Source organism: Carcharhinus amblyrhynchos, chromosome 21 (assembly GCF_965287045.1).
Source record: "Carcharhinus amblyrhynchos chromosome 21, sCarAmb.v2.hapA, whole genome shotgun sequence".
Taxonomy (NCBI): Eukaryota; Metazoa; Chordata; class Chondrichthyes; order Carcharhiniformes; family Carcharhinidae; genus Carcharhinus; species Carcharhinus amblyrhynchos.
The window spans coordinates 45,699,485-45,719,214 of NC_137344.1; the positions used below are offsets into that span (position 1 = coordinate 45,699,485).

The 19,730-nt window shown below is 43.6% G+C and overlaps 1 protein-coding gene across 1 annotated transcript in view; it reads right to left on the reverse strand.

Moving 5' to 3' along the window:
* The window catches only part of LOC145356398 (voltage-dependent T-type calcium channel subunit alpha-1G-like), a 313,384-nt gene that overhangs the window by 77,370 nt on the left and 216,284 nt on the right, over positions 1–19,730 (reverse strand). Inside the window, exons 21-22 of the mRNA XM_080209098.1 lie at positions 9,915–10,041; positions 2,559–2,684 (exon numbers count right to left, since the gene is read on the reverse strand). Coding sequence (XP_080065224.1) covers positions 2,559–2,684; positions 9,915–10,041 — 253 coding nt within the window. The remainder of the gene's footprint in view (positions 1–2,558; positions 2,685–9,914; positions 10,042–19,730) is intronic.

Here is a 19,730-nt window from a genome sequence, read left to right on the forward strand (position 1 = left end):
ACCTCTGCAAGACACGCCAGATCATTGACATGGATGCCATCATCTCACGTAAGAACACCATCCACCATGGTACATACTCTTGCAAGTCGGCCAATGTTGTTTACCTGATACACCTGATACGCTGCAAGAAAGGATGTCCTGAGGCATGTTTCAGTGGGGAGTCCGTGCAGACGCTACGACGACGGACGAATGAACATCGCTCGACAATCAGCAGGCAAGACTGTTCTCTTCCTGTTGGTGAGCACTTCAGTGGCCGGGGCAGCTGGCCTCTGATTTTCGGGTAAACGTTCTCCAAGATGGCCTTCACGTCACATGACAGCGCAGAGTCGCTGAGCAGAAACTGATAGCCAAGTTCTGCACACATGAGGACAGCCTCAATTGGGATCTTGGCTTCATGTCACACTATTTGTAACCCCTATGACTTGCCTGGGCTTGCGACATCTCACTTACTGTCCTGTCTGGAGACAATACAGCTCTCTTTTACCTATGCTTAATGCTATCTCCACTCACATTGTCTGCACCTTTAAGACTTGATTAGCTGTAAAGACTCACATACTAATCAGTATTTGGTAGACTGAGTGTGTGCCGTTATATGCGCTGTTTGTGGTCAGAATTTCCCACTCACCTGACAAAGGAGCAGCGCTCCGAAAGCTAGTGGCGTTTGATACCAAATAAACCTGTTGGACTTTAACCTGATACCGTGAGACTTCTTACTGTGTCCACCACACCAAGGGCCAGGGACCTGGGTTCGATTCCCGGCTTGGGTCACTGTCTGTGCAGAGTCTGCACAATCTCCCTGTGTCTGCGTGGGTTTCCTCCAGGTGCTCCAGTTTCGTCCCACATTCCAAAAGATGTGCTAGGCACGTGCATTGGCCATGCTAAATTCTCCCTCAGTATACTGGAACAGCTGCCAGAATGTGGCGACTTGGGGATTTTCACAGTAACTTCATTGCAGTGTTAATGCAAGCCTACTTATGACACTAATAAATGAACTTTAAAAACTTGTTAAAATGAATGTTAAAGCTGCAAAGGCATTAATTAATTAGAGAAGAGCAAATGTTCGTCTTGTCCCTTGGCCAGCATTTTTCCCGCAATCAAAACCACCTTACAGTGGAGTTTGTGGGATGCTGTTGGTATAAAACAGCAGCTCAGGGTACGAAATGGCAGCTGCCACTGTCCACATAACAACAGTCAATGCATCCCAAAGTTGTTTGTTGTGTTCTGAGACATTTGTGCTACACGGCTAGCTAATGCAAGTGACACTTTGAAGATAAAACATAGGAGTTGACGATATAAATTGTAATTTCTGAAAGTGACTTGAAGGGCTGCCTTATAGTATTGTTTGTCTAGATTGAAAGCACCAGGATAAAGGATGCCATAATATCTTGCACAATAAATTGCCTCAATAATTAGGAAAGGCCACTGGTCCAATAAGTAGCAATTCTAATATGACCATCAGTCTCAGAACCTGATGTTCACCATAATTATGAACGATTTAGGGGGTCATTAAAAATACAATGTCTAAATCTATGGATGTTAACAAATTAGGAGGAAAAGTATAACATTCAAATTACAGGAAATTAGTGAGGGCATAATGATAAGTAAAAAAATTACACTTAATATTGGGAAATGCTAAAAACAGGAACTATATACAAACAGTAAATTAGTGGCAAAATATGACTGAATTAATTAAGTAACACAGAGAACTGAAGTTCTATAGTTGATCAAACTCTGAAAGAGATATTATGGTTGTTAAGGCAAATAAAATATTGGGAAATGACAGTGGATCCATAACTAAGGAATACCAACTGTTGGTAAAATTAAGTATCAATCAGATCCATTTCCCAGGATGATACAGGACCAGTACCAGAATTGCCTTATATTTGGGGTCTGGGGTCCTGGTCCTGGCAATTGAAACAACTTTAGGGCAAGTCTCCTCAATTTCAGCCCAGGTTTTGTGCTCAAGTTTCTGGGGTTTGGCTTGAACCCACAACCTTCAGGCTCAAGAGGGAAAGGTACTACAAGCTAAACCATGGCTGACACATTTTATGGATGCTTGACTTCATGAAGATTGCTAATTTGATGGTGGGCATCCTGTTATTATTGGATTTGGAGATCTTACGGCTCCCAAATACCTAGCACATCTCACACAAATATTGTGCAAAATGCATTAAAGCCCTCCCAATACAGGGGCCTGTCCATAATATGGCTGATTAGTATCCCTGAGGCACAGTGCTCATTACTGACAGGGGCTGGCTCAGAGATTTGCTACTTTCCATCCCTGAGGACTGCCTTTTCTGACCAAAAGCTGCACTGAATTGTCTCAGCCCCTCCCTCTGAAAAATGGTCAAAGCCTCACAGGTTCCTAACAGGATGGCTCATGACCCCGGTGCCACGCCTGGGGCATCAGGCATGACCTCCCAGTGCACCTAACAGAGGCTGAAAGCAGCTTGCCTTTGGCTGGAGGTGTGGCCACTACCCAGTGAGTACATTATCAACCCGGCTATCCCCCCACTCTCTCAGAGAATGCATAACATACTTTACAAAACCTCCCCTACCTGCCCCAGGTTGTCAAAGTTGTACTTGTGACGGATCCACTTGTAGTTGGCTTGGAAGCAATCCGATTTGTTGGTGATATTTCTTGTGTCTTCTCCAAGACAGATGTAAAATTTGCCTTTGAAGAGCTGAAATGCAAAGAGATGCAGACAGATTGGAATTGTTTCTATGTCAAATTATTTTATTGGGGAAGGCTATGTGACCAGTGAAAGATGCAGTGCAGAAGGAGTCCGTACAGCTGATGCTGAACCTGAAAGAGTGATCCAATCTGTGTTCTTTCCCATAGCCCTGCACTTTCTCCTTTTTAACTGTACATCCAATTATTGAATCTACCACCTTTTCATACTCTGCATTCCAGATTGTAACAATAGTCTGTCAAAGATAACAATGGGCTGAATTCTATGTGCCCCTGGCATGCGTGTAAATTGGCGCACATCCCACCACCTTGCTGCCCACCCCAAGCTCTCCCTCATTATATGTAAGGTGGGCGGATGCTGAAATTGGCAGCCCTACTACGATATTCAAATGAATAAATTAATCATTAGACTTGTTTTCAAGCTATTTGACCTTGACAGTACACTGTTCCCATCATAAAATGTTTGAGGTAGCCAGCAGGTTGGGAGCAGGAAGCCCAATTTTTAAACATAAGTGTTTAAAGTGTGGAAGGAAGGGGAGGTTGGGGTTTGCATTTGGGGGCTTGCTGTCTGCCGATAGGGGGAGGTGTGCAACACACCTCCTCCCCTCCCCTTGGTTAAACCCCGCCTCTCTTCCTACTCACTCCATCCCCTAAACCACCTCCTTCCCTTCCCCTTCACCTAACCTATCTGAACATGCCCATCCCATGATGCCAGACTGACCTGCCCCAGGAATCCATCAGCCTTCACCATCTTTTCCTTCTGCACACCAATAGTGAAATCTTTCTTGGGGATGCCAGGACTGATGGAGCAGTTTGCCAATTGGATTGGCTGACAGCTCCAGAGGATGGGACTTCCTCCCCAGTCAGGGCCCTTTGTCGGTCCACTTTGCAGGGCTGTATGGCTGAGGGGCGGCTCGAAATGGAGCATGTGGGTTGTACACCAACATGGTTTCCGGGTGAGGCATGTCTCACAATGTTTCCCAATGGCTGACACCTTTTATGGATGCTTGGCTTTACGAAGATTGCTTGTAATGATGGCGGGCATCCTGCTTTAATTGGATTTGGAGATCTGATACCCAAATACCTAGCACATCTTTCGCAAATATTGTGCAAAATGCATTAAAGCCCTTTCAATACAGGGGCCTGTCCATAATGTGGCGAACTGGTGAATTGGAATGCTTGCCATCAGTCAGGAAGGTTCAAATTATTCCTTCCCTGGTCCCATTCTCTGTGTCCTAATTACCTTATGCTCCAAGATTATTTAGGACTGAAATGAGGAGAAATGTCATCACTCAATGGATCGTAAATTTTTTATCCCAGAGGGTTGTGATGGTAAATGGGAAGAAATCAATATTTAACATGAGTAAGTCTGGGTTTTCGGAAACATAGCAACAGAAATAGTCCGTGCAGCCTGGTTGGAGCTTTTTGGCTGAGGTGTTTGCAAACAAGAAGTGATGAGTGAATGATCCAGCCTGCCCTTTTCCTGAGATCCCCACCATCATGGATGTTAGACTTCAACCAATTAGATGCGCTCCATGTGATATCAGAAAACGTCTGTTAATTTTTCATTCGAGGCATGTGGGCTTCGCTGAACCCTGATTTATTGCCCGTCCCTAATTGCTTTCAAGAAAATGGTAGTGAGCTGCCTTCTTGAGCCATTGCAGTCCATGTGGTGTGGGTGCACCTACAGCATCGTAAGGGAGAGAGTTCCAGGATTTTGACCCAACGTCAGTGAAGGAAAAGTGATATATTTCCAAGTCAGGATGGTCAGTGGCTTGGAGGGGAACTTGCAGGTTCCTGTATATCTGTTCAGCTCGTCCTTCTAGATGGAAATGGTTGTGGGTTTGGATGGTGTTGCCTGAAGGAGTTTTGGTGAGATGGTACACATGGCTGCCACTGGTGATCAGTGGTGGAAGAATTAAATGTTTGTGGAAGGGATGCCACTCAATTGGGCCTCTTTGTCCTGGTGGTGTTGAGCTTCTTGAGAATTGCTGGAGCTGCATTCATCCAGACAAGTGGAGAGTATTCTATCGCACTCTGAACTAGTACCAGCAAGTTGTGGACAGAGTTTGGGGAGTCAGGAGGTGAGTTAGTTGTCGCAGGGTTCTTAGCCTCTGACCTTCTGTTGTAGCTCCTGTATTTGTATGGCTAGTCCAGTTAAATTTCGATGGGGAATTCTGTAATGGTAATACCATGAAAATTCAAGAGGTGATGATTAGATCCTCTCTTGTTGAAGGTGGTCATTGACTGGCACTTGTATGGCATGAACTTTATTTGTCTATTGTCAGCCCAGGCCTGCATATTTTCCAGGTCTTGCTTCGTTTGGACATAGACTGCTTCAGTACCTGAGGAATCTTGAATGGTGCTCAACATTGCTCAATCATCAGCAAACATCCCCACTTCTGACTTTATAATGGAAGGAAGGTCATTGATGAAGCAACTGAAGATGATTCAGTCTTGGGCACTACCCTGTGGAACTCCAGCAATGGTATCCTGGAACTGAAATGACGGACTTCCAACCATCTTCCTTTGTGCTATGTATGACTCCAACCAGGAGAGTTCCCCCTCGCCCCATCCCTCTACTCCCATGATTCCCATTGACTCCAGTTTTGTCAAAGTTCCTTGATGCCACACTTGGTCAAATGCTGCCTTGATGTGAAGGGTAGTCTCTCTGTCTCACCTCTGGAGTTCAGTTCTTTTGTTCATGTTTGAATCAAGGCTGTAATGATGTCAAGAGCTGAATGAACCTGGCAAAACCCAAACTGAGTGTTCATGAGCAGGCTATTGCTGAGCAGGTGCAGCTTGACAGCATTGTTAATAACCCCTTCCATCATTTTACAGATGATCAAGAGTAGAATGATGGAGCAGTAATTGATTGGGTTGGATTTGTCCTGCTTTTTGTGTACTGGGCACACCTGGGCAATTTTCCATATTGCTGGGTAGATGCCAGTGTTGAAACTGTACCAAAACATCCTGGCTAGGGGCGTGGCAAGTTTTGGTGCACATGTCTGTAATAATAAGCCAGATAATTGTCATGGCCAATAGCCTTTGCAATATCCAGTGCCTTTAGCCATTAATCAAATTGGCTGAATACTGGCATTTGTGATGCTGGGAATCTCCAGAGGAGGCTGAGATGAATCATCTACTTGGCTTCTCTGGCAAATAGTCATACAGTCATAGAGGTTTACGGCATGGAAACAGGCCCTTCAGCCCAACTTATCCATGTTGCCCTTATTTTTTTAAAAAATCCCTAAGTAATCCCAATTGCCTGCATTTGGCACATATCCCTCTATACCCATCATACCCATGTAACTATCTAAATGCTTTTTAAAAGATAAAATTGTACCTGCCTCTACTACTATCTCTGGCAGCTTGCTCCACACACTCGCCACCCTCTGTGTGAAAAAATTGTCCCTCTGGACACTCTGTATCTCTCCCCTCTCATCTTAAACCTAATTTCTAGTTTTAGACTCCCCTACCTTTGGGAAAAGATATTGACTATCTACCTTGTCTATGCCCTCATTATTTTACAGACCTCTATAAGGTCATCCCTCAGCCTCTTACGCGCCAGAGAAAAAAGTCCCAGTCTATCCAGCTTCTACTTATAACTCAATCCATCAAGTCCCAGTAGCATCCTAATCTTTTCTGCGCTCTTTCTAGTTTAATAATATCCTTTCTACAATAGGGTGACCAGAATTGCACACAGTATTCCAAGTGTGGCCTTACCAATGTTTTGTACAACTTCAACAAGACATCCCAAGTCCTGTATTCAATGTTTTGACCAATGAAATCAAGCATGCCGAACGCCTTCTTCACCACTCTGTCCACCTGTGATTCCAGTTTCAAGGAGCTATGAACATGCACCCCTAGATCTCCTCGTTCTGTAACTCTCCCCAACACCCTACCATTAACTGAGTAACACCTGCCCTGGTTCAATCTACCAAAATGCATTACCTCGCATTTGTCCAAATTAAACTCCATCTGCCATTTGTCAGCCTACAGGCCCAATTGATCAAGATCCCGCTGCAATTGGAGATAACCTTCCTCACTGTCCACCATGCCACCAATCTTGGTGTCATCTACAAATTGACTATGCCCCCTATATTCTCATCCAAATCATTAATATAAATGACAAGTAACAGTAGGCCCAACACTGATCCCTGAGGCACATCGCTGGTCACAGGCCTCCAGTTTGAAAAACAACTCTCTACAACCACCCTCTGGTTTCTGGATCCGCACATACATTACCTTGTTGATCCTTAAGAAGCCCTACTCTCTCCCTTGTTACTCTTTTGCCCTTTATGTATTTATAGAAGCTCTTTGGATTCTCCTTTGCCATATCTGCCAAAACAATTTTGTGTCCCCATTTTGCCCTCCTGATTTCTCTCTTAACTTTACTCCTACACCCCCTATACTCTTCAAGAGAGTCACTTGGTCCCAGCTGCCTATGCATGTCATATGCCTCTTTCTTCTTCTTGACCAGTGCCTGAATATTCCGAGTCATCCAGAGTTCCCGACTTCTGCCTGACTTGCCCTTCACTCTAAGAGGAATGTGTTTACCCAGAACCCTGGTTAACATACTTTTGAAAGCATGCCATTTACCAGACGTCCCTTTGCCTTCCCACAGACTCCCCCAATTAACTTTTGAAAGTTCCTGCCTGATACCGTCAAAATTGGCCTTGACCCAGTTTAGAATGTTAACTTTTGGGTCAGACCTATCATTCTCCATAGCTGTCTTAAAACTAATAGAATTATGGTCACTGGTCCCAAAGTGATCCCTCACTAATACTTCTGTCACCTGCCCTTCCTTATTTCCCAAGAGGAGGTCAAGTTTTGCCCCCTCTAGTTGTGTCATCCACATATTGAATGAGAAATTCCTCCTGAATACACTCAACAAATTTCTCTCCATCCACCCCTCTAATACTATGGCTGTCCCAGTCAATGTTGTGAAAATTAAAATCTCCAACTATTACGACCCTATTTTTCTTGGAGCTATCTGTAATCTCCTTACATACTTACTCGTCAATTTCCCAACAACTATTTGGGGGCCTATTGTACAACCCTATGAAAGGGATTTCCCCCTTCTTATTTCTCAGTTCTACCCATATAGACTCATTGGCAAATGGTCCAGGCTTTTGATTGCAAAGTATATAGCAAAGGCTCCTGATAACATATTGTTGGTAGTGCTGAAGACTTGTGCTCCAGAACTATTTAAACATCTATCCATCTATCTAAACATCTATCCAAGCTGTTCCAGTACAACTATGACAATGCAATCTAGCTGGCAATGTGGAATATTGCCCGAGTATATCCTGTCCACTAGAAGCAGGACAAACCCAAGCTGGGTAATTACTACTCCATCAGTCCACTCTCAATTAACAAAATGATGGGGTGGAACTCTCTTCTCCTGGGACTAATTCCCATTGTGAGGTGGGAATGTGGAGTATTGCCTGCTGCGGGGTTAGTGGGAAATCTTCCAGCTCTGACTTCAACAATTATGCAACCAGATGTTTTGTGCACTACTCTGTTGTGGGCCAGGCCTGATGGCACAATTTTTAAAATTCACTCATGGAACATGGCATCATTGGCTGGTCAGCATTTATTGCCCATCTCTAGTTGCCCAGAGGACAGTTGAGATTCAACCCCATTGCTCTGGAGTCACATATAGGCCAGATGAGGTAAGGACAGCAGATTTCTTTCTCTAAAGGGCCTTAGTGCATCAGATGGGTTTTTCCGACAATCGGTTTCATGGTCATCAGTAGATTCTTAATTCCAGATTTTTTTATTGAATTCAAATTCCACTGCCTGCCGTGGCAGGATTTGAACCCGGGTCCCCAGAATATCAACTGACTTTCTGGTTTAATGATCTGGCGATAATACCACTTGGCCACCACCTCCCCTTAAATAGTCTACTGTCCTATCCGGGTGCTTTATTGAAAAGGTGTCTGACATCACTGACCCACTACTGAAGACGGAATGTGGACTTCCTGAAAATGAAGATGGGTCTCCAGGAGCATTCTGTGGCTGGAAGACAGACCCCCTCGAAGACACGAATCTGCAGACACTCGCACCAGCCACTGCTGTGGTGTTCCAGGGTCTAAGTTGCTGGTGGCCTTCATTCTGAATTCCAGAGGCAGTTCAAATGAGTCTCCACATCTGCACCTATTTTGTACTGGTGTGTTTTCCCGCTGGTGCTGCGGAGAATTAGGCATGGGTGGTTAGGCCTTCATCTGTAGCCCATTAGTGGGATGCTAATGACTTCCATGCTCATCTCTGGGGTGTTTCCTGATCTGCCATGGCAGACACCAATAGAAGATTCAGCAGGAAATTCTCGCGGGCATGAAGCCAACTTTTGGTCTACCACCAAATCCTTCATCACTTGGTCAAAATCCTGGAATTCCCTCCCGAACAGCACTGTGGGAGTGCCTTTACCACATGGACTGCAGCAGCTCAAGGCAGCTCACCACCACCACCACCTTCACAATTGGGGATGGACAATAATTCCTGAGCTTGTCAATGTCACCCTGACCCCATGAATGAATAAAAAACACAGAAAGGAATCTGATTTATAAATTGCTGAAGTGTGCAACCTGATTTGGTTAATTCGCTAAACTGAGGCAGTAAGAGAACAAAGAATAAAGAACAACACAGCACGGGAAACAGGCCCTTCGGCCCAACGAGCCCACGCCACCATTTCAACATTGTGACTCCCCTCTTCCACCCATGACCCTTGTCTACGCTTATGGCACTCCACATTGGAAACCAGATTGATGGGAGACTAATTTAGGGACAATTTGTTACAACAATCAGCCTAAGAGCACATCTGAGAATAGTGAGAGAAATCTGACAATCATGAGACAGAGCATAAACGATAGTTCATGAATCAGCAGAGGGAAAGTTAAGACTTGAAAAGGAAGCTGGAAATAGTGGGAAAGTGGAGTAAGCTTCTGCTTGGCAAGAATTGGAAAACAGAAAATGGCAGATCAAAACAACTGGCGAGAACCAGTATCCCTCATCCGGGACACACCGGACCCCCACCTGAACACACAGAGAGCCACCACCAGCACGGCACACAGATCTCTCACCCTAGGACACAGAACCCTCACCCCTATCCCAGGACACAGTGCCCTCACCCCCACCCCAGGATACACACAGCCCCCATCCCAGGACATAGAGAGCCCCCTACCCCTGTATGCTAGGTTGATTTCAAGAAGGTACAAACCTGCACTCCTAAAATGCCAAAGATGATAAAGAAGGCGCAGCAGATCACCACAATATTCCCAATAGGCTTCAGTGATGACATCAGTGTTTCGACCACAAGTTTGAGGCCTGGTGCTCGGCTAATTACCCTGTTTGGAGCAAGAGAATTTGTATTAATGATTGTTCTGAGGCAAATGATCTTTACACCAGTGACTACATGGGCTAAGTGTTTGCTTTGGAGTGGGAAACAGGAGCCTGTTGGGGTGGGGGGAGGAGGTATTGGCGGGGTACGGGCACAGGGGTTGTGGGAGAGGAGGGGAAAGAACAATCACTGGTGCTCTGGACTCCTTCCACAGTTCAAAAGTGTGCTGGTTAGGTGGATTGGCCATGCTAAGTTGCCCTTCAATGTCCCAAGATGTGTAGGTTAGGGGGATTAGCCATGGTAAATGCGTGAGGTTATGGCAATAGGGTGAGGCCTTGTTAAGACACTCTTCCAGGGAGTCAGTGCAGACTTGGTGGGCTGAATGGCCTCCTTCTACACTGTAGCAATTCTATGAACGAGCATCTTAGAAGATGGAAAGAGAAATGAAGAGCAATCAGTTGAGACAGGGCAGGTGGTGGAATTCCATCGGCCTTGACATACTGAAACCACGGCCGCCAAGGGTGGAGTGATTAGATTGGGAATGCTAGAATTTGGGGGTGAGTTAATATGTCGAAAGATTCTAGAGCTGGAAGAGATTGGAGGACAGGGAGTGGCAAGGCCATCTGGGAATTTGAAAAGAATGTTGAGAATTATAAATGGGGCATTGGTTAACTGGGGGCCAAAGTGGGCCAGCAAGATGTTGTGCAAATGAATGCGAGCCATTTCTGAGCATCGGTGTTTTGGAAGACCACAAGTTTATGAATGTGGGAGGCTTGCCACATTATATTGGAGGCAACAAAGGCAAGGACGAGGGTTTCAGCCGCAGATGAGCTGAGGCAGAAAGGGAATCTGGTTATGTTTCTGAGATGAAAATAGGCAGCCTTAGTGATGGAGTGGAGTTTTGTTCAGAAATCCATCTTGGATTCAAGTAAGACACCAAGCTTGTGAAGAGTTAAGCCTTGGCAGATGCTAGAGGAGAGGGATGGAGTTGATGGCTGGGAGGAGATGAAATTTTTGCTCATCCAGAACTGGATGTCAGATATGCTGTTTGACAAATTAGAGGTAGTGGCAGAGTTAAAAGAGTTGATGGCGAGATAGGGCTGGGTATGATGTGGAACTTTACATGTCTACAGTTGATGTTGCCATGGCAGCATGTAGGTGAAACATAGAGGCCAAGAATGTAGCATTGAGAGACGTCACAGATAACAATGAAGTAACAGGACATTGTGAAGTCATTGAAATTAATTTTCAATGTAGATAAGATTGGAACCAGGCTGTTGTGGAGAGGCCCTGGAGGAGGGGACAATGTGATCAATAGTACCAGAAACTGCAGACAGATTGAAAAGGACAAGGAGGAATAGATTGCCATATTCACAGACATCTAGAATATCACTTATGACTTGAGAAGAAGTGTTTAGTGTGGCAGGGGAAGAAATCTAATTGGAGAAGATCAAACATTGAATTCTGGAAAAGGTGGGCATGGATTTGAGAGGTGACAACAAGCTCAAGGACCTTGAGGAGGAAAAGAGAGATTGGAAATGGGTAGGTGTTTGCAAGGGCAGGGGGAACAAGCATTTTTTTTTAAGAAGAGGAATAATGAAGGGGAAGGAGACATTTTTTGTGGAAAGAACATCAGCTAACATGGGAGTCAGGGTGAGATGTTGGGTGGTCAGTTTTCTGGGAATAGGGTTGTGGAAGCAGGAGGTGGGTTTCATGGACAAGATGAGGCTGGAGTGGACACAAGGAGAGATAGGGGAGCAAGATGCAATAATTATTACACTGGTAGCATCATTTTCTCTATTGAAGATGGATGAAAGTATTCTTTATTGCCTCAACTATGCCCTCTACTCCACAAGATGATCTCATTTTGCGGCCCCAAACCCCTTTGACTATCCTTTTACCACTTATGTGACTTTTGGGTTCTATTTTAAATTAACCATTAATCTATGCTCATAATTTCTTAGCTCTCCTCTGAACCATCTACATTCAGCTTGATTCCCAATTGTATTACGAAACCTATTCCGTCTCATCATTCTGGGAGCTGTAGCTATGGATGCCATTTCTTTCCCACTGAATGTGTTGTGTTTTCTCCATACCTACACCATCTCCATTTTGTTTAATTACAAATTCTCATTCCAATGTATCTGTGCCTGTAACATATCATTGAAACACAATAGCACATTGTGTGTGGATACAGTAACTCCACATCTCCTCAACTCACCTGTGACTCCTTGGGGTTTTAGGAATTTGTCTTGGCTCTTGCCAATAAATATGTCCTCCTGCTCACCTACATTGAAATCAACCTGAAGGGGAATTACAGGCCCCTAATTGCAGTTTTGTATCTCAAAGTGTTAGATTATCTGTCAGAAACACACCATTTCTTTCAAAGTTCACCTGTAATGTAGCTAACTCCCAGGTGTGAGCTCAAGTCTCATTGATGTTATGAAGGTACTTAGCCCAGCTGTTGCCCACGCAGTAAACTACACAGAGATTAAAACGTAATTATTCTTCATCTGTCGGGGGTGCATCTGAAAGCCTTTATATAAAAACTGTTTCTCATTTCATTCCTTTGTTACTGTATAGTTTTAAGCCATCAAATCAGTGTATGATTTTCATTTTTCTGCAGGGCTTGCCCGATTGCTGAGAGTAATATTACGAGGATCACCAGCCCTGTGAAATGCTTTTGCCTTCTCTCAGATACTGAAGCAGATTTTTCCAACTTGTATGAATCATCCCAAAGAGGTCTCAAGAAAAAACGTCCATAGGAATACGTTAAAAAAGCTCCTGCGCGACAACTGTAATGTTTGCCAATATGGTTCCAGCAGGCTGCTCACATGGCTAAACAGCTAATGGAACAGAAATGGAGGTGAAACCACCTTAGGGGCCAAAGCAGTTAGCAATTTTCACAAGTCAAGAGCAGCTGGGTGCACGGGAACACTATCATCTCCATGGCTCCGTCAACTTACACACCGTCATGACTTAAACATGTATCATTGTTCCTTCAGCGTCCGTGGGTCAAAGCCCCACTCCACAGCACTGTAAGAGTATCCTCATGGACAGCACGAAGGCTCACCATCACCTTCGCAAAGGCGACTTGGGATCAGCAACTGCACTCAGCACTTAGTACCAACTGTAACCCAGATTAGAAAAGCTTAGGTTGACAAAGATAATTGAACATTAACGAAGTGTTATTTACATATATTTGTTCCTGGATTCAGTTCACCCTAATGAGGTGTGAACTAATGAGTACCAAAAATAAACAGAGTACTTAAGTCGCCAGACCTAGCAACTTTGAACACAAATAAAGATTGACTATCACTTGTTGGCTGACATAAGCGTCTTCCCAGTTTAAGCAGGGATATTTTAAGTGGTGGGCTGTAAACAGAAAGCTGACACCAGCCTCGCTCTGACTATATTTGATGATATTCATTTTTGCACGCTAAAACAGATTAGAGGGGTTTGCATCTCTTCGTGTAGCACGCTGAAGGACTGATGTGGAATTTCCTCTAGCCCACAGACAAGATTTAGTTTACTAAAGCAGGTCAATTGTGAATCATCCATAATTTTGTGGTTTGTCCATTGGGCCATCCTTTGCCTTTCTAATCTCCTCTGGGGCAGGAAATAGTCAACAGCTGTCACACAACAGCATCGCAGCTGTTTATCTTTCCCGGGCAGCTCTCCTTAATCCTTACACTAGGGTATTCCCATCTATAGTCTAATACAAAGTACCCTCTGACAACTCAAGATTCATAGAAATGCACAGAACTTAACAGCACAGAAAAAGGCCCTTTATCTGAACTGGTTTTTGCCAATGTTTATAATCCACACAAACCCACTTTATCTCACTCTATTAGCATATCCTTTTTCCGAGCTCCCTCATGTGTCTATCCAGCTTTCCTTTAAAGACATCTATTCCATCTTTACTCATCTTTACTGAATAACCTATTCATGAGTTAAACAAGCTAAAGAACGCATGTATAAATAAAATTAGTTTTACCTCAGTTACAATGCCAAAATATCTTTCACTGAAATGCTGATGGCTCCCAGCCCAAAAGGGCCAGGAGTTTGGTCAAACTTTAAGTTTGCCAAATCTCACTATGGGAACACTTACTAGTTAGGAAAGAAGTTGGGCTGGGTAAAAGGACAAAGACTTCTATATGTGATCTACGGAGCGCAGGTTCAAAGGGCACCTGCTCTGGTGGAATACAAATTCTGTAACTCTACTAGCTGGGATTCCAGCTGAATGATGATGGTGGCAGAATTCCCCAGACTGGGCATAAGTGCATTTGTCAAATTCTTGGAGAGTGCCTGAGGAAGTAACACTTCTGACATGAATAGAAGTAGTGCGGGTAAAGCTAAATTGATTGATGTATAATTCCAGGAACCCATGACAATGTACACCTTATGTTCAGAACAATGAATGGTTGGTAATGTTATATATTTAAAAGGTTGCATGATTGCTTTAAGAGCTGATCACATGGTGATGTCATTAGGGTGTTGCACAGGCTATTGTTTTCGTTTCAATTTGTATTCTGTATAGGCATCTCTTTCAATAAATCTGTTGTTGTTAGTTTGAATTTGCATGTGTAAACCACATCTTTTCTTTTTGTTTATAAACTCTTAACATTACTGATGGGAAGTTCACCCTTGCCCCAATTAAGGACCTTAAGGCATCACTTAAAGGCCATTTAAGAAACTTTTCCTGCACAGGCCCACTTTTCAGGTTGGCAATTCGATGATAGCTCTGGTGGGATAGGGGCCCAAAATTGGGTGACACAAAAGGCAGGTTGGCGCTTCCAACAGAAGCCCTCTTCTGATGGGATACCCTTCTCTCAGGGTCTGGAGACCTCCAGCCACATCTTCTCCTTGACCTATCCCCCGAGACCTCAATCACTGCTGTCCTGACACTATCAGGCCTCCGCTACCCCCACTGCAACCTCCTTGACTCCTGTCACTTTGGCTCCTGTACTTAGCTCCAGGCAGCTAGCTGCAGTGCCTCTTCCAGCCACTGCAGCGCTGTTCCTGGAATGACTGGAGGGCTGCCAGCCAATATGATAAAACTAGATTGGATTAAGTTAAAAGCTAAAATTAAGCTTGTAAAAATAAAAAAAAAGTATTTTTGGGAATATGTAGATTTCTTTTATCATAGTGGAGAAATTTGAAATTTCACAAATTTAAAGTTAGTTTTTCAGGGCCAGCGAGAGTGTTTAGCAATAATTATGAAGTTAGTAGACTGTTAAAAACTCAGTTCCACTTCATTCAATGAGGTGCAACCTTTTCAAGGGTTTTCAAAACTATCAATGGAGGTTCTTGTCAATTCACTTGATTTCCATTGATTGCAGTGATTGGGGTGGAGGTTTTCAACACTGCACCGTCTGCCAAAGTTTCTAATCATTGACACCAACTTCTGGATTTCTTTGTTATCCTACATGTGAAGATTTCAGAAGTTGTGGAAACAAAAGTTGACACTTTTGCTAACATTTCTACTGCAAAATCTGAGTGAATAAAAAACATTATAAGGAGAGATTTTCCTCTGACCAACTTATGTGGGGGACTAGAGGCGTGTGTGAGAATGTGTCTGTATGCATGTGTGCATGTGTCCGTCAATTCATTTCCAGGTGCAGCCAGCAGGAAATGGGGTGGGGAATCTATCGTGTTGGGCAAAACTAGAGACAAGCCTGCAATAAAGGGAAACTGGCCACCTGCACTTTAAGGAATAACATATGTTGGTCTGAGAACATAAGGTGGTAATTCAATCTCACAGCACTCTTATGCAATTGAAGCTCTTGTGGCTCATAACATCGGCAGAATCCTATGATTATATCCCTGCCTCCTGCTCTCTCTGCCAGACAATTGTCAATTCTCAAAATACAAAACCTGCCATTTAATTTTCCAAATGATAATTTTTAAAAATTCATTAACTCTAACATACTGTGATGTGACCAAGCAATAAGAAGAGAGATTTTACACACGGCAGGAGCGACAGTTACAAGGGGAGTTGAAAGTAATGATATATTTATTAGAAAATATTTTTGAAATTGAGCTCCCTTACAATAAATATTGTTTCTATTCTATCTGCTAGCAACAAGATCAGAAACCCCAAGGTATATTCTGAAGTGAGACTAGACCCCAATTATTTTTTTATTTTGGCATTATTGTGACAATAAGGTGTTTCACTCCAGATCAGACACAGTAGGGAGCTTTTATCAAAACAAACTTTATTTAAACAATTAATTAACTTAACTTTTACCAATTGAAATACTTAAACATGACACAGTACAATTCTTAACTGCTAGCGTATCTCTATTCATTCAATTCAAGCAATATTCCTCATAGTCTTAAACTCCTCTTCTTGTTCGCAAACAACACAGGTTTGTGTGTTTGCATTTGTTACCAGTCCTAGAACTTTTGAACGTCCCTCAACAGAAAGGGACAGAGAGACACCTGACAGCTCCAAAACAGCAGCCTCCAGAGAAAGAGAGAGAGAAAGAGAGGGAAAGAGAGACTGCTTCCTTCTTTCAGACCTAAGGAGATTAATTGTTGTTCCCTGTAAGCTTATCTCCTCCCCCTCACATGACTCTGTCTCTTGTCTGAAACTTACCCTGAAACCCCAGGGGAAAAAACAAAAAAAAAACGAATGAGCCTTCACTCAGATTAAAACGAATACCCAATTAACTGGGATCAATTATTCTCCTGCATTTTCAGCACGAAGCTGACTGGTTTGCAGACAGATCAGCACCAGGTAAACTGGAGCTGAATTTTAAACATACCCCTTACGAGAAACGTGATAGAAATACATTTCTTAAAGGCACTGTATTATCACAGATCATAGATAAAGAGTTATTGTGCAAGGGACTGTTACCATTGAAATGTCAATTGGCAGCAAGGAATCTCACAGTTGGAGGGTCAGAATGGGGAGAAATTACTGTTGGAAGATTATTGGTTGGGGGACTACAGGTATTGGTAAATTACTGGCTGAGGAACCATCAATGTTGGAGGATTATTTTCTTTAATTTTCCACTCTTCTCTCAGCATCATCCAACTGCGACTCTTCTTCCTCAGTTCCTCTGTCTCCATTTTTGAGGATGTGGTATCAATCGATGCTCACAATAAACCCACTGTCTCCCACAACTCATCGAGTAACTTCCTCATACCTTGCTTCTCGTAAGACTATGTTCCATTCTGCCAGTTTCTCTGTCGCTCTTGCATCTGTTCTGATGATGCAACATTCCAAATTTGTGCCTCTGATAAGTCTTTCTTTTTCCTCACTGTGGTTGACAGAGCTCTCGACCATGTTTGTTCTGTTGTCAGTATTCTTCTCTCATCCTTTTCCTTCCTTGATCACTACCATTGACCAGAAACTAAACTTGACTAGCTATACAAATACTGTGGCTATAAGAGCTGATCAGAGGCTGGGAATTCTGTGGAGAGTAACTCACCTCCTGACTTCCCAAAGCCTGTCCTATATCTACAAGGTACAAGTCAGGAATGTGATGGAATATCTTCACTTGCCTGGATGAGCGCAGTTCTAACAACACACTTGAAGCTTGATACCACCCAGGACGAAGCAGCCCACTTGCTTTTTGACTTGATTTGATTTATTATTGTCACATGTATTACAATGAGTGAAGAGTATTGATTCTTGTGCGCTATACAGACAAAGCATACCATACATTGGGAAGGAAAGGAGAGAGTGCAGAAAATAATGTTACAGTCATAGCTAGGGTGTAGAGAAAGATCAATTTACTGAGTATTGTTAGGAAGCTTAGAAGAGTTAGAATAAAGTTTAAGAAGCAGAGAATGAGGGTAAAAGATAGAATTAGAAGGTATTCTGGGCACAGCTTGCAAGAAGTCGCCTTGTTCTGGCACAATCTAGAGTCATGCTCTAGATTGGCAGCTCATCCACCACCTTCAACGTTCAATCCCTCCACCACCAATGTACAATGGCAGCAATATGTACCATCTACAAATTGCAAAATGCAACTCCCCAAGTGTTCTTCGACAACACCTTCCAAAACCTACGACCTCGGAGGACAAAGGCACCAGAGGCATGGGAACACAATGGCAACCTCCCCTCTGAGCCACGTACCATCTTGACTTGGAACTATACCACCGTTCGTTCACTTTATGGGGTCAAACTCCTGGAACTCCCTCCCTAATAATACTGGGGGTGCTCCTACAGGGACTGCCACAGTTCAAGCAGGCAGCTTATCAAGGGCAATTATGGACAACATATACTGCCCTAGCCAGCCACACCTCATGAATGAACATTAAAAAAAGACTGCTGTATGTAATCTGGAGAGAGAAATTGGCCAGATTGCGTAAAGATGGCAGATTTCCTTCCCTTATCGTGAACTAGGTGGGTTTTTCCAACAATCATCATGATCACTATTAGAGTGACTAGCTTTATATCCAGATTTTAATTATTGAATTTAAATTCCACCAGCTGCAGTGGTGAATTTGAACCCATGTCACCAGAGGATTAGCCTGGGCCTTGAGTCCAGTGGCATTACCACCTTCCACATTGGTAAAGTATAAGTAGCATTTATGCCTCAACCCGTGGCTCTGCTAAAAGTGTTAAGGAAAGCTTCTGTGCTGACCTTTATGAAGTCCTCATTGCCATCTCATAAGAAGAAAAGATCATTCTCCTGGGGGACTTCAATCCTAGGGTTGGTGTGACTCCGATGTCCAGAGCAGAACCACTAGGGAAAATGGGGTGGGAAAAGCCAATGCAAATTGTGTCCTTCTGCTGTCAGTGTGCTCAGCACGGCCTCATTATAACCAGCACCCTCTTCTGTCAGAAGGACAAGATGGAGACATCCTGAATTCTCCTGGACGATGTCATTGTTCAAGTCAAAGATCTAAGTGATATCTGTATTACTTGATGCCTGCTGCTCAGATCACCAACATGTTCAATCAATGATGAACATCCACCGAGCACCAAGACATCACAAGGTGTAAAGATCCAAGAGGAAGAAGATCAACGTCTCGACCATAACGTGGCCTGATCGAAGAGAGGAATTCCAAATGCAACTCACGACCAATCTGAGAAATCTTTACACACCCAAACCAATTTCCAAACTGTGGAATGACAGGCAGTCAGCTGTAATAGACTCCTGTGTCCAGACCATTGGGTTCCAGCATCATCAGCACCAGGACTGGTTCGATGAAAATGATGCTGAAATATGTGACCTTCTAGCCTTCATTGCCTGGAAGAACAACCCAAGGACACAAGCCAAGAAGCCTTTGTGAAGCCACCAGGGCCATTTATTGGCCAAGGTCAAATGGGAAAAAACTCAATCACTCTTCGTAAAGATGACAATGTCATCCATCAATGCTGGTAAGGACATTTTCAGCAACTCCTCAACCATGAATCCACAGTGGCAGCTGCTTCTCTCCAGGCTATCCCCATTGCCCTGTGGTAGAATCCACAGTGAACTAGCATTGAGCTGAAACAAGCAATCAAATGGAAAAAGAAATGAACAAAGCCTGCAGCCTGATGGTATCCCAGCTGAGGCTCCAAAGCTGGTGGGCATTTGCTCACATGAAGATTACACCCACTCATCCTAAAGATCTGACAGGAAAAAGAACCCCCTCCCCCTATTCCTGAGTTCAGGAATGTGACAAGTGTAAATATCTTCAAGAAAAGGAATAAGTAATCCAGTGGAAACTATTGAGATATTTCCCTCTGGTCCA